General features: G+C 40.0%; 1 protein-coding gene across 1 annotated transcript in view; it reads right to left on the reverse strand.

Moving 5' to 3' along the window:
• ulk4 (unc-51 like kinase 4) overlaps positions 1–16,447 on the reverse strand; it is a 102,324-nt gene that overhangs the window by 62,633 nt on the left and 23,244 nt on the right. The window contains exon 20 of the mRNA XM_083918531.1: positions 2,167–2,337. Within this exon, the coding sequence (XP_083774657.1) occupies positions 2,167–2,337 (171 nt within the window). The remainder of the gene's footprint in view (positions 1–2,166; positions 2,338–16,447) is intronic.

A 16,447-nucleotide genomic window follows, 5' to 3' on the forward strand; every position in this document is an offset into this window, starting at 1 on the left:
GTGGCGTTTAGAATCAGGTGATTAGCTGCACACCAGTCGACGAAGGAGTCCACAACGCCCCTGTACTTCTCCTCCTTCCCCTCACTGACACAGCCAACAATTGCAGAATCGTCAGCAAACTTCTGCAGGTGGCTGGACTCAGAGAGGAGCTGAAAGTCTGAGGTGTACAGGGTGAACAGAAAGGGGGAAAGAACAGTTCCCTGTGGAGCTCCAGAACTGCTGACCACAGTGTCAGACACTCCGTCCTGCAGTCTGAAATACTGTGGTCGACCTGTTAAGTAATCCGTAATCCAGGAAACCAGGGGAGGGTCCACCTGCATCGCCGTCAGCTTACGTCCCAGTAGAGCAGGCCGGATGGTATTGAACGCACTGGAGAAGTCCATGAACAAGATTCTCACTGTGACCATCTCCTCACAGTCCTGGTCACAGGAAACCGCTGGACTTGGGGCTTATACAGGGGCTGCAGATGGATGAGGTTGTGGTCTGATCTTCCAAGAGAAGGAAGGGCAGTGGAGCTGTAAGCCTCCTTAACATTAGCATACAGCAGGTCCAGTGTCTTGTTTTCCCTGGTGGGACAGTCCACAAACTGCTTGAAAGTGGGCAGTGTTGCAGCCAGAGTGATGTGGTTGAAGTCCCCAGATATTGCAATGAATGCGTCTGGGTGCCGTGTCTGAAGGCCCGTGACGACGGTGTGGATGACGTCACTCGCGCGCTGCGTTTGCAGTCGGAGGAATGTAAACAACCAGGACGATCATGTGTGAAAACTCCCTCGGCAGATAGTATGACCGCAGGCTCACGGCAAGCAGCTCAATGTCCGGGCTGCACACACGCTCCTTTACAGTAACGTGTCCAGGATGACACCACTTGTTGTTATTAAGAATAGCAAGTCCCCCACCTTTCCTCTTGCCACTCTCACGGTGACTCCTGTCCGCCTGAACAGTCTGAAAGCGGTCCACAGTGATCAATCTGTATTTGTCTTATTTATTTGTTTCAACAAAATTGATTGGTGGGCCAGGCCGCCAGCTGAATAGGGCTGGTCTAGACCCGTGGTTCTCAAACTTTTTTCAACAATGTAACCGCTTTGAAATTTTTTTCAGCAAAAGGAAAAAAAGTCCTATATAAAAAGGTAGAATACAGTTCTGCGCCATAGGTGTTTGATTTAGAAACGGTAACTGGAAGTAAGTTCTCTAAGTTGCACGTACAGTTTCGTGAGAAAAACAGGCTTGCACTTCCATGAGTATCGTGGGTATAGTAAAAGTAATTAAGTAATAACTAAAAGCCTTAATAATAATGGAAACATGAATAATAATAATTATACCAGTGGATGGTATACAGTGATACTCCATCAGAAGTATTTTTTAATATGAAACTCCCTTTAAGTTTGGCTGTACAAAGTTTTTAGTTTGTTTCTTATCACACAGCTGTGGTCAGCATGAATTTACGTCATTTACAATGAAATGGTGACAAATTTTCACATAATCCATTTTTCTGCTTTCCATCTGTGTGCTCAGTATGTTTCAGCAGTCATAGTATTGGCAAAATATGGTTAAATAAACTGCTTATGTTTCGTATTACCATCCTCCTCAAAAGCTCAGACACTATTGCAGTATAATCAGGATATTGAAGGGCAGATGTAGATTATGTGGATTAAAATGCAGGAATGGTTTAAATTTTTTATAGACATTTAAATACACTGCTTCCATGAAAACCTGTCACTATAGCAATTTATCATAATAGACATGAATTCAAAGTGAGTATAACTGCTTTGTGTCAGAAAGAGTTGATTGTCAGTTTAGATGTTCATCCCTGTGTTTTCATTATTTACACCATTTATTCAATTTCACAAAAATATTTACCCCCATCCCATCTGCCTTAACATATGCACTATGCAATAACAGACAAATATGGGATCTACTTCCCTGAAGAGACCTGGTGTCCCAAACAAAGTAAACCTTTTACAACTGAGGAAAATCTCTGTTCTCTAATGGAGGCAAGGCTGTACCCATTTAACAATGCCTCAGTGGTCAGGCTGTGATCCACAGTTATTTAACATTTTATAGAAATTAAAGATCCAGCCTATTCAACCACATGGGAACTCTAATCATAACTGAGAGCTAAAATAACCTACCTATTAATCAAATATAGGACATCACATTTTGTATTCACCACCAAGGGACTACGTAGCATGACAACATAATTAATCCTCTGGCACCCCTGCGGGAACTGGTAGAATGGCCTGTTCCAGCATTCCCCAGGACGTGCGGGCCAGCTCACTAATGAGCCCACGGGGGAGTACCCACTGTCTGTGTGTTTAATAGACTGTAGCCCTGCCAGGAACTACACAGGAAGAGAAAGAGGGGGAGACTGAAAGAAAGACAGAGAGAGAGAGAGAGAGAGAGAGAGAGAGAGAGAGATGCAGTGAGAGAGATATCCTTATATGTGGTGAGAAACAAGAAGCTAATGCAAGGAACTCCATCATTATGATGCAGAGAGAGAAATGCAGGAGACAGAGTAAAGAGTAAAGTTATTCTCATTATAATTTCTCCTAGTATGAGAAACATGTTCATCCAAGTAACACTCATTATATTATACCCAGTGTCCTACTTAGGCCTCAGATCTCCACAAAGTCAACTTTAAAGAAATTAAAGTCAAATTTTTGAAGACGACATTCACAAAAACTCGGCTACAAGGTGATCTAAGATTTGTTTGTGTTTGCACACAAGACTTTGCCAAGTTTGAACGTAAATGATGAGAGATCTGTAATTTACATGACAAAATTGAAATTATACAATTACAGTACTTATTTTCTAACAATACCACAACAGACCAAATTTAAACATGTAAAGAGAGAGAGATTTGCGTCGCATATCTGATGTCTCTCTTTCCATTGTACATAATATGGTAGTTTTTGAGCAAATATTTTTAGAGCAAGATTAAGAGTCTATAGCTATGCTAGCTGCTATGTGGGGGAGTACTGAAGACAGAGTGGTGCCTTAATGCTAACATCAGTATGCTAACTTTCTGACAGTGACACTGCTAACATCCTGGTGTTTAGTATGCATAATATTTAACTTGTTCAGTATCTCAGTTTACTATGTTAGCATGCAATCAAGTTAAAATGCCCTTTTCACAGTAGACATTTTGGCATGTCACAGCAGAAAAAGGACAGGTGGCATCGATCACACAAGTAACAACTGCATTTCATTTAGACGGGCCAGTTCAAGGCCCTGATATAGTGCAATGCTGGCTTACTGGCACCGCAAACTGAGACACTTAAAGATGTAATCTATAAGATTTGAGATACGTTGATTCTAGTGGCCTCTTCAGCAGTAAGATGTGACTGCAGGTGAGTCTGTTCTATCAGAGCCCTCCATATTGTCACTTTCACGGTCACTGTGTGTTGACAATTTTTTTCAATTTTGATTTTTTTTGCTCTTTTCTAAACTCTATTGAAACACATTCACTTCTATGCTTCCAGTCCGTCCCCTATATGTTACCCTGTTAAAGCCATAGAAACACTTCTGCCCTTACCAGAAGCTTGACTCAAGATGGAAGTTCACGATTTAAGATTACAGGCAAACACAGCATGACCGTTAATTCAAATAAATTTTATTTATAGTGCCAAATCATAACAAAAGTTATCTCAGGACACTTTACAGAGTAGGTATAGACCACACTCTATGACTTATTTAGGATTTAGTGACAAGCTTCACCTGGCAGACCAACCGCTGTCAACAGCATCACTAACATGGTGGCCTATTTACACTACTGTGCAAAAGTTTTAGGCAGGCGTGAAAAAAATACTAAACTAAGAATGCTTTCAAAAATGGAAGTGTTAATAGTTTATTTTCATAAATTATCAACATGCAGTGACTGAACAAAGGAGAAATGTAAATCAAATCAATGTTTGGTCTGACCACCCTCTGCCTTCAAAAGAGCATGTCATCAGTGTTTCCCCTACCATTATATTAGGGGGGCGTCTCGGCATCAGATCCCAACAGGAGTCATTTAAGGACCCCTTTCTTATAGAACAGCTCTATACCTTGTCTTTTTTGTAGACAAACTAAACAGCCTTACGTTATCCATCTTATTTGCATGACAGCATGTAAATTCTGTCTCTACATGGTTGCGTGTTCACAATTCTCAGAAAACTCAGACAGCGTTGGAGATTTACTTCAAAGATCGTTTGTTAAATTGTTTGGGAAGATACTCCAAAATATGAAACTGAAACTTATCAGAGATCCTTTATTATTTTGCTTCAGAAGAGGATTCACTCCTACAAAAAACACCTAAAACAGAATTAAACATAAATAAATGCTTTATTTTGTTGTGCTTGGAAGCGAAAATTGATTTTTGATTTAACTTTGGACTGTTTCTGTTGGGGAACATTATTTGGCACTGGCTGTTTGTTTGGGGTGGTGGTCCTGCTGCAGAATAAATTTGGGGCCAATCACACGCCACCCTGATGGTACTGAATGATGGTTAAGTATCTGCCTGTATTTCTCAGCATTGAGGACACCATTAATCCTGACCGAATCTCCAATTCCATTTGCAAGAATGCAGCCCCAAACTTGCAAACTCCACTTCACTGTTCACTGTTTCCTGCAGACACTCATTATTATACTGCTCTCCAGCCCTTCAGCAAAAAAACTGTCTTCTACTACAGCCAAATATTTCAAATTTTGACTCATCAGTCCAGATAACCTGATGCGATTTTTCAGTACGCCAGTCCCCGAGGCTTTTTGGCCACAACTCTTCCGCGAAGACCACTTCTGGCAAGACTGCTCGGGACAGTAGATGGGTGTACCTGGGTCACACTGGCTGAGCTGATGGTACTGCTGGACATCTTCAGATTTCGAAGGTAAATAAGCTTGATGTATTCTTCATCTGCTACACTAGGGGTATTTTTATAACCGTGTGTTTCTCTGCACGGTTTGGCCTTTCATCCACACGTAACCGCAGTTTTGGGTTGTTTGTAACTGGAATCCAGGGTGAACATTTTGGGAAAGTCCAGTTTCAGCAGTCATGTGTGGACAGGAAGACCAAGGAAGACCGCAATTTTTTGTTGACATTGTTTGACGTCACACTGTGCAGCGGTGAACAGTAAGTTGTGTCCATGGAGAACTCTGGACGTGACCAGCTGACGAGAGTTGCTGCTATGCAAGACCTAACCGAAATACTGTTGCTACAACTCCCAATACAAATTTTCCTGAATTTCACTGATTGTAACTTTGCTGTCTGCACAAAGGAATTTGCCCGGCCTTGGTTCGCCATTGTTGTTCTTCACAGTATGAATTTTTCCAGTCTTGTGATTGGCTGAAATGGCCTGCATGTTGGGAGTGCTATCACCACCTACTGCTTTGACATGTGCAGAACATTGTTTGTCCACATAAAACAGCAAAATCTGCCTCAGAGATTTTTTTTTTCTATCACACCAGTGGTGTGGACGGGTATTTTTTTTTAAACCGGAGGCCATAAAAGTTTGGTTTCAAAAATACCCTTGTTCGTGTGGACTAGGCTTAAGTTTCGACCACTGCATCTACGATCCTCAACGTTGCTCGTTTTTTTGTTCTTCTTTAAAAGAGCTTGAACAGCTTGAAACCCCAGTCTGCTTTAAAATCTGTGTTTGGAGAGACTATGCTGATGCAGTATCACTACCTTGTGTCTTGTTGCTGTGCTCAGTCTTGCCATGGTGTATGACCTGTGACATGAAACTGTCTTACACAACCTCATTTCAGTAGCATAAAACTTTTGCAAAGTAGTTTACATCTAACCCGCAAATGTCGCCACAGACACAGATATACTCGGCAAAAAGTGGAAGTGCCTTCATTAGTTCAATAGATCAATCACCATTGTTTTAAATCTCTCTTTAATAGATAGTTACTTAAAAGACAATTAACTAGATTAAATCTTACGGAGTACATCTTTAAAGGGGAATTAGTACAGTTTCATGTGTACTTTTGTTATTGTATTGTTTATTGACCTGTACCTATTTACTTATAATGCCATATATGTCATATTGTGATGAAGTTTGTGAAAATGTATATAAAACAAATATAGACCCTTTAATTAAAATTCAGAAAAGAGTTATTAGAATAATAAATAAAGCCGGTTATCATGAATCTCCTAAGCAGTTGTTTATCCAGTCCTGTACCTTAAAATGTATGCAAAAAGTATTGCATCACTTAGATTCATGATCTAAAAATGACTTATGACTTATATTAAATGTTAGAAAATATTAGGACATCCTGCTGTTGAGTTGCAGAAAATTAGACAATTCATAGATTAGTTAAAGGAGATGAATATAATACTCTGGTGAAATAATTTCATGTTTAATGGATTTGAATTTGCTAAAAATGCATTTATCTTATCTTACTGGTGTATCAAGTTTAAACAGGATTTCCATCTTTTTCATCAGGTTTCAACAGGACTAACTGACTTCCTGGTAACTGGGTGGATTTAAAAATTCCCCATATTCTGTAGCTCAGGGCTTACAGATAAGATTCAAGCACTTTGAACCCCTGGCTAAAAAGTTGGAAAAACCTCTGTTTTAAGATGAAAAGAGTTAAAAGGATAGGCAGATATGGAAGAATAAAATCCTGTCTTCAAGTATCGATGAGTAGATCAGGTTTTAATCCAAACATGTTTGCACCTGGCCTCCGAGTCTTAAGTAGAAAGAGATCACATCACAAAAACTACATCACATGACTTGACACATGATTTGTGTGTATGCCTGTGTGTTCACATGTCTGATGTGGTTTCTCTCTGTAATTAAAGTACTTTAGAAGCCAGTGCACCTGGTTTTCAATGAACCCCTATGGCAAACACACAGGCACCATCTATCAGCCTCACACGAAACATCTAACACCTCTAATAGCCACACTCAAACAGAGAGACAGACTGTCTGATTAACAGGCTGAAAGTCAGGTAGTGGGGCGTGAAGTAAGAGGAAGAGACGTGGATAAAACATCAGAAAAGCAGCAACAAATAGAGACAAATAGTAAAGAACACACACACACACACACACACACACACACACACACACACACACACACACACACACACACACACACACACACACACACACACACACACACACACACACACACACACACACACACACACACACACACACACACACACACACACACACACACACACACACACACACACACACAGAGAGCACATGTAAAATAACAGGCAAACCAGCAGACCAGACAAGGAGACCAACAGATAAAGACACAGATACAGGCAGGTAAAGAGAGACAGGCAGAGGCAGTATACAAACGCAATCTGTCATGGACAGGCTAATCTAAAAGGAAAAAAGAGAAATAGGCAGGCTCACAGACGCAGCGTTCTAAGTTATCATCTTTCTCTCATTTTGTTTTTAAAAATGCGCAAATCAATACAACACAGTTGCTGTATATCATTTTATTACACAATGGCTCATACGCAGATCGTGAAGGCGTGTGTAGTGGTCATTTAATGCTAGAGACACAAGGGAAGGGTAGGACCCATGACTGTCTTAGAGAGTCCCCCTCTGTTCTCCTATCCTTTGTGGAAGAGAGTGATAAATCATTAATAGGCTCACCACCACTGTGTGCATGTATGTGTGTAAGGGGGATCTCTGCCTTCTGCCCCCTGGCTTATATCACTGTAATATAGTTCACACACACACACACACACACACACACACACACACACACACACACACACACACACACACACACACACACACACACACACACACACACACACACACACACACACACACACACACACACACACACACACACACACACACACACACACACACACACACACACTTTTCATCATAGGCAACAGAAGCGTCATCTTGTTCAGACTCATAAATAATTTCCTGCAGCTCAAGTCTGGCCTGGAAACTTGCCTTTCACTCCATGCTATCCACTCCCCCCTCAACTCTCTTTCTTTTCTCCTGCCATCTCCTCTCCCTCTCTCGCTTCCTCTCTGTCACTCCCTGCCATCCCCCACTATCTTGCTCTCCACTGGTAAAACCACCATGCTCGCTTTGGCTCTGTAGCCCCCCCCCCCTCAACCCCTTTTTCTCCTACAATGATCCCTATCGCTCTCTCGGGTGCTTTACTTGTACATCAGGAAAACTCTCAACAGCAGCGGAGGGGGCTGGGGTGATCCAGGGGGTCAGAAAACGCATCAAAATCCCACTGCCTGGAGCACATTTGACAGGGTCTTGGCGCTGTATCTCAATACTGTCAAGCAATAAACAGTGTGTGGCACTGGATTTACATTAAGCACATTGGTAGACACCTTCTCCAGACAACTTTACATGAGAAATTAATCACTAAATATTGGACACCACTTCACCGATAATAACAAGGATACAGTTGGTCACTTACCAAATCCGACAATACACCTTCTGAAATAAAAATTAGACAGGAGTAGTTCAAAAATTAAATGTTACTTTTGCTCATTTGCCATTTCAAATCAAATTAATTTTGAAGTGATTTTTACTCCGCACCTTGACTATGCAAAACTACATTGGAATACAGTGAAACAACAGAAAACTACTACCAGATTTACATCTCCTACATTGTGTATCAGTAAACAAATATTTAGTTTCAACCCATGGCCAAATTAAACCAAGAGCACACCAATCAATGTTTCTGAATCTGAAATCGATCAATCACACATTTGACTTTGGAGGGCAGTTAGCGAGATCAAATAATTCATTTAAAGCTGCACTAATCAATATTTTTAAATTAAGAATGGATCAGATTAATATTTGCAATGTGAAAATTGTTGCATGTTGTGATAGGCCCACAGACAATTATCACCGTCATCATATATATATATATATATATATATATATATAAACTGTAAATTAGAAATACTTGATATACTCTAAAATACTGTATTTTTATTGTTCAGAATTTGATAGAATATCTACTGTAGCTGTACCACTGCTGTCCTAGCATGTTTTTTTTTAAAGAACCAAGGCACTTTAACAAAAACCTTTATTTCGTGAAAAAAGCAGTGAGCAAAATCAGAGAAGACTCCAGATACCTCCCAGTTATTGGTGTTAATCTGACACCTGGTGACAATTAACTTATTGTTGGATCTGTCTTGGCCCAGTGTCTTGTCGTTTAAGACTTTTTAGACTGAAAGCCCACTCTGCAGTGACCAAACCTCTCATCAGCAGAAAGAATAAAAAGGCTAGACTTGTCTTTGCTGGGGAGCATGTTGTGTAGACAGAGGAGAACTGGTCCAGAGTGAACTTCAGTGATGAGAGAACGTTCAATTAATTTGTGTCTGATGGGAAACATGTTGTTTGGCGTAGGACTGGGGAAAGACTGAACCCAAAATGTGTAAAGAAGTCAGTTAAATTTGGAGGAGGAAGTGTCGTGGTTTGGGGGATGTTTTCTGCAGCAGGAGTTGGGCCTCTTGTACAGCTACATGACAGAGTGAATGCAAATGTTTATGTGAACCTCCTTCAGCAACATGCAATACCTCCACTGCAATTGTCTCTCAAATCAGATGTAGTTCCTTGAAGCTAAGAATATTGAAACAATGAAATGGCCAGCCCAGAGTCCAGATCTAAACCACATAGAGAAACTCTGGAAAATCCTCTGCGACAAAGTAATGTCTAAGAAGCCTACTACAGTTACTGAACTGTAGAAAAGACTGGAGAAGAATGGACACAGATCAAACCAGAGCAGTGTGATAAACTAGTGATGTCCTGTGGGCGCAGATGTGCTGAAGTCATTCAAAGCTGTGGCCTCTACACTTCCTGTTCATTTTTTAATCCTATAGCCAAAAGACAACAGTGTTTAAATCTTCTCTTCTGACACAATGGTTACTGTTCTCTCATTTTGATTACTGTATAAAGGTTTTTGTTGAAGTGCCTTGATTATTTTAAAACACATGCTAGCAGAATTTCAGAATAAATCAAATATTTATAATTTGATCTCCAGTATATATCTTTGGAATGATAATGAGGGTCAGAAAGACCAACATTTTTGACAAATATTTCAGCTATAAGTGGATAGTGTGCAGGAGCTTCGCACCAATGTTTCATTCACATCAGCTGTCGTTTTTGTACGCTGTAAAATCATCCATTTAAATGGATTGACATTGTTTTCTTTTGTTAGACCAGCAAATAAGGCATTTGGTAAAAGTTGCAGTGGGGTCACACATTGGGGTGTTGGTTCACATTGGGATTGGCAGTACAAGCAGCCTTACACCTTGGGCTATTTGTCACCTTATTTGACATAATTTAAAAATATATATATATATACTAATTCTTTATCTATTCCCTCTCTCAAACATACTCTTCTCTTGCTGTCAGAGATGAGCAACTTAACAGATAAACAGATGTTCAACTCTGTATAACCCATGGCTGGATAATCCAGGCAGATCATAGCCTGAGTCATGTGCTCTCTACACACTGGCTCTGTCACCTCTTCCCCTCGGATTGATCAACAGACATTTAATAAAAGAACTTCTAAATATTGTGCAAAATCATTTTTAATTGTTTCATCCAACATAGGACGTTCAGTTTGTGATTTAAATATATCATATTAAAATTAAGTCAATATAATGCATTTTCTGTAACCATGCTGTGAGCTAGAATTGACTCAAACCTTGCTAATATTAATATCTTGAAATGGGTTGTTTAGAAAAATGTATGCCTGCATTTTAATTCCACCTATAGGGGGATACTACACTCAACTGAAGTTTACATTGATGAAAATGAAAATGAAAATAAATGAATAACTGAAGTGCCTTTATTGTGCAAATTGACTATTTTGTTGTGGCTGTATTTAGTCTTACCTGTGCTATACATTTCCAACTAAACCGACTGTAGCTGATTAGTAGCTGACTTGACAACTATGAGAATAATGAATTAAGTGAGCTAAGAACTTCATGTGAGAATACTTTATTTATTATAAAATATATATGATGCTAGTTCTGAGTAGTAATGCCCGAGAGGTTGATCACTCTGGTAGACAAGACAGGCTACTGTGCATACAACAACTTATAGTCATTGCTAACTAGGGTCGGTCTTACACAAGATCAACGGGTTGACCTTTTCAGCGTATATTTACAACCAAGCATTTCTAACCAATCTGTAATTTGTGTTTTACGGGCCAGTTTTCTTTGGGTCTATAGTCCAAATGTTATATTTCTCAGAATATTACACAGTGCTAAAATAACTTCCCTGGTGGGAACTTTAATCTCTGATTAATTGCTATATTAATGCTTTTGTTTCATCTTTCACACTACTTCTGCTAAAAATTAGTTTTTATTCAAGCTGATAGCCTGGTGCAAACATTCACCACTATCTCAGAATGCAATTAATTTTATGGTTGGACTTAATGTCACAGCATTAACATCATCAGCATCAATTGAAACCACAGTCTTTCTATACAATTTATCCCTACTACCCTGACTATAGAGGGACAGTTAATGGATCAAGTGTTTATTTTTTATACACCATAAACTACCCTTTTCAATACTGTAATGTTTTGAAAACATGAAATGTATATTTCAGATGGAATGTTATTTGTGTAATGAGTGATTTAATAAGTTGAGGAGGAAAGAGGATCCCCTTTTGGAGGATCCAGAAGGAAGGCAAGGGAGGAGGTTGATAAAGAGGATCAGCTAAGTAGCAAGCAATTTTGGTGTTTGTCTTATGTCAGTGACAATGATCACGATGCTGAGGAAGAAGACCCAGCATCAGTACCCTACTCTTAAACAGTGCCAGGAGGATCCAGAGAGGAGGATGATAAAGAAGATGGCAGAGGCAGCAAACAATTCAGCTAGTTTCGAAAATATGTCTGTCAACGAGCCAGAAGCTTGTTTCAGTGATGCATTTGTCCTCAGCAAAACTTACTAGAGTGGTGGAAGTCCAACAGGAATCAGTACAAAAAACTGAGCCTTGTGGCAAAGCGGCACCTGCTGATACTTGCCACCTCTGTGCCAGCAGAGTGCATTTTCTACACAGTGGGACTGATCATTAACAGAATGCAAACACAAATTGAATTACGTTATTGTATGAAACAATGTTTGGAAGTTGTGGTTGTGAAAAATAAATCATTAAAGGGTAACTGTGACTGTTACTGAATAAGCATTAGGTGTCGGGTAGGCTGTATTGCTGTGCATCATTATTACCGCAGGAATTTGCGTTAAGTTCTAAAAATATGTTTTGGAAAATGTATTACTCAATTGGCCCTCTAGGAATTGATGCAATGTCTTCCAAAGTATTCAAATATATGGGTGGAAACTGTAATTTGTTTGTACTGAGCTGTACTGTCCCAACATGTTTGAATTTTTAGATATTTACATTGTTTACTTTTTCCAAAGGAAATAATGAAATACCTAAGATAAACTTTACTGAAGGAGATTTATGATATCTGTGATAAGCAAAAATCAGATGATGCACCGGCCAGGTCTTAAGAGTCTTAAGGCAATGCAAGGGTATAGGGGTGTCACGAGAACCAATACTTGCGATACCTTTCGATTGTAAAATAAAAAAAACACTGACGATGTCTAACTTTTTGAGACACAGGAAGCACAGAGGCACTGTAAGTTTTGGTGCTGTGACTCTTCCGGAACTAATAGGGGCTGTATAGCGAGTGTTTTCATTCAGAAGTGGGAGGTCACGATGAAGTGGAACTGACATAGCATAGCAAACCCCATGTGGAAGATGGCAACTACAGCGAAACCCCCCCCCCCCCCCGAGTCCTTGATAGAGTTGGATATCGAAACACGGTGCCTATATGACACCGGTTCGTAAACAAACATTATCTTCAGGACCGAATGACAACGCAAATTTCGGTGCCTTATTTTGGTGCCTCTTAAATGCCTGCACTGCTCTCTGGTGCTCCAAAACGGCCATAACAGGTTACAGAATGGGGGTGAAGTTTGTTCTAATTTGGCGACTGGGACTGGAGTGAATACAGTATCCGAATAAAAACCAACTTCACCTTGGTGGCAAACAAAGCTTGACTGCATGTGAATGATGGCAGCAAGTCATGTTAGCCTCCCGTTAGGTAAAACGCAAACCTCACCAGACTGCGGCCCGGGAAACCCCCCTAAAAGTCTTTGTGTTCAGCTCTCTGGACTTTTGTAGCTTCTAACTGAAACGCTGTGGTCTGAAGTTTAGTTTCTCTGTTAGTCTTTTCAGATATATTCTTTCATTTTTACTGTTTCGTTTTCTTTCAGCTGAATAGTTTTAAGTTACTGCTGATGGAAACCATTTCCTGATTTTGCCGCTTCAAAATAGAAGCTTTTAAATAAAGTAACGGGGGACTTTTATTGTGAAGCATTTATAGGAAATGAATGTGTTTATTTGCGTTACACCTAATCCTTCATAGTCGTATGACAATGGATAGCAGCTGAAACACCTTAGATCAATAATAATAATAACTAAAAATAATAATTATAATAGGTAGATAACAAAATAAAGAAGTATCAGAAAAAGAAACTAACACTCAAGCTTAAAATCTAGCAATTTCAACTTTAAATTTGCCTCAATAAAAAAAGCAGTTCCTTCATGTCGTTGATCGTGCTTTTTATTTTTAAAGTGTCGTTTTACCGCAACGTTTAGGCACCAGCACCGTTTTTAAAGTATTAGCTTAGCACCAGTATCGGGAAAAAACCCCAGACGATACCCGTTGATAAAAAAGGTACCGAGTCGTGTGTGGAAGTTCTTTGCGTATGAGGCAGATGACAATTATCGTCAATCTGCAGAGGCTACTATGCAAACGATGCTACCGTGGTTTTCAGACCAAAGGAGGCAGTACTTCCCTTTTAGCGTTTACCGTAACAACAAGCAACGTTCACGCGACTGACACGTTTTCCTCAAACCAAACTATGGAGACGGATCAGAAAGGTAACGTTATGTTAAACATTGTAATGAAAAACTAAACAAGGAGGCATTTACCATGACAGCTACTAATTCAATACACATTGCATGATGTTTGGGATTGCTCCCGGGCACATCTGTTGCAACGCCTTATCTTATGTAGCATATAGCCTGTAACTCGTAGTAATGCAGCCCGGTCAAATCAGTTAGCACAGCTCTTTACATTTCAGTCGGCCTTATCAACGAAATACTTTGACAAATGTTTGCAAACATTTTTATGTTAATGTTTTAAGATAAACTACCTGCCACCTGTCTGTAAAAATGACTGCATCTACTTTGAGTAATTCGGAGTGCATTCGTGCGTTCGTGTGCACATGCATGCAGTTGGTGCCAATGTGTGCATTCTCTGTGTATGAATCTTTAGTTGTTGTACTGTATGTCTGTTATACAAATGGCATTTATATATTTTGCAAATTTGCTAATAAAGAAGTTCATGTTTAAGTAAATGAGATCTTAGAAAATCCTTCTTGCTTTTTGTTTTAACATGGTATTGAATTGGCATCGAGAATCGTGTAATTCCACTGTTATTGGCCCTGACTACCGAATTGTTGGTATGGTGAAGTCTCTACAAGGATATAAAAGAGTTGTCATGAGTTCTTTAACCAGTGAAAAAAAATCTAAGTATACTTTATAGGCACTTAAGTCTGAGACAAATTCCATTTTCAGGTTTTGATTTTCTCCTATTTTGCCCTCGTGGCTAATTTTTAGGGAGACTGCAGTATTTTGTCTTTGGGAGGCTTATCTGTTCATGCCTGATGAGTGAGTACCCACTCACAGCAGAAAGCAGCCAAGAGAAATTAATTTGCACATCCTTGTGAAATGGGTGGTACTGGAAGCTTGGTGACTGTAGGGCAAGTGCTTGGGGTACTATAGTTGGCAAGCAAAACACTAACATGCTAGCTAGCAGGGAACATACCACAATGCCCTGCCAAGTCACAGGTTGCTGAATGGACAGTTACATTTACAGTTTTTCTAAGAGACATAATGTATTATCTATTCCTGTCTCACAGCTGTCTGCAATGACACCATTGTTTCTAGTAGAGTATCCAACGATAGCAAAGACTTAGTTGCACTGCAAATAACTGAATAGATAGTGATAAATGATTGTGTGGCTTTGCCCTGACGCTGACTTAAAGCCTGTGAACACCCACACAGTGTTTTTAGTTTTATGTCAGCGGTGCCCAATCGTGCTCCTGGAGTGCCACTGCACTGCATGTTTTAGGTCTCTCTCTGCTTTAACACAACAACAGTCTGATGATGTGCTCGTTATCAAAACATGCAGGCCAGTAGCTCTCCAGGAGCAGGATTGGGCACACCTGGTCTAGATGATTAGACCTCTGAAGCTGGCTGAAGCTTGGTGGAGCTTTGATAGGAATTTATGAGGTCACAAATCTCCATCCACCACTAAACATTATTATTTTTAAAAATGAATTTGTCCTGCCTGAACATGCGCAACAAAGCAAACAGGAGACTCTGGAATGTGTCAATTAATCACAGTTTACACACCAACACAGTGAGAAGAGGACTAATCAACCAGGTTAACTTAAAACACCTGTAGGGATGATCAAAGCCTTTAAAAATTTACTTTTCCTGTATACTTACTTGTTCCACAAATATACAAACACACAAAATGTCTGCATTAGGAATGATATAATTATATCCCAACAAAGCAAATATATGACTTTCTGTGGAAGTATAGTGAGCTATGGTGTAGTGTGACCACCTTGTTAACTCTAGGACATGTAAAGCCCAAGAGACAAAGTTAGACTATTTAGACTGCTCTTTAATATAATAGCAAATATACTTGTGCATCCATAGGAAAAACAGCCAGTCAAGGAGAGGGAGAAAAAGAAGCAGGATGGAGAGAGGAAGGGGAGAGGAGGGTGAGAGGGAGGGAGAGAGAGAGAGGCAGATTGGGTCTGGGGATGAGTGTCTGGTCCCTAAGGCTGTGTGTGTGTGCGTGCGTGTGTGTGTGTGTGTGTGAATTTTTCCGTCAGCCTACTCTCACAGCTCAATAATGATAAATAAGTCAACCTCCTTTCTCCTCCCCTCAACCCCTCTCCCTGCTCCTGTCACACACCTTCCTCTGTTCATCTATCCCCCCCAACAAACACACACACCCCACCCACTACACTCCCAGTGGTAATGAAGCAACAGTAGATACTAACTGACAACTGTGCAGACCAGAGTTTCATCTATATTCATTCTGCCATAGTGGGCCACCACAGTAAGACCCTGTCTACCTCTGAGAGACAAAACAACATCCATCCATCTCTTTCTCACATTCTACCTGTTTACTGTATCTGTAGTCTCAGCCATACCAAAACTCTCTTTATTCAGCAGCAATGGCCCACCATGTATGAACCCTACAAAGAAAAACACTATTATATGTAATGGTGTGATATGAAAGCCCTCGGCTGTACACAATTTGATACAAAAAGAAAAAGCAAAACTTAAACAAGTAGCCAATGTTAAAATCTCACATTTCTGCTGAAGTTTAGAAGCACAGGGTCCAAACCA

Source organism: Echiichthys vipera, assembly GCF_963691815.1.
Source record: "Echiichthys vipera genome assembly, chromosome: 8".
Taxonomy (NCBI): Eukaryota; Metazoa; Chordata; class Actinopteri; order Perciformes; family Trachinidae; genus Echiichthys; species Echiichthys vipera.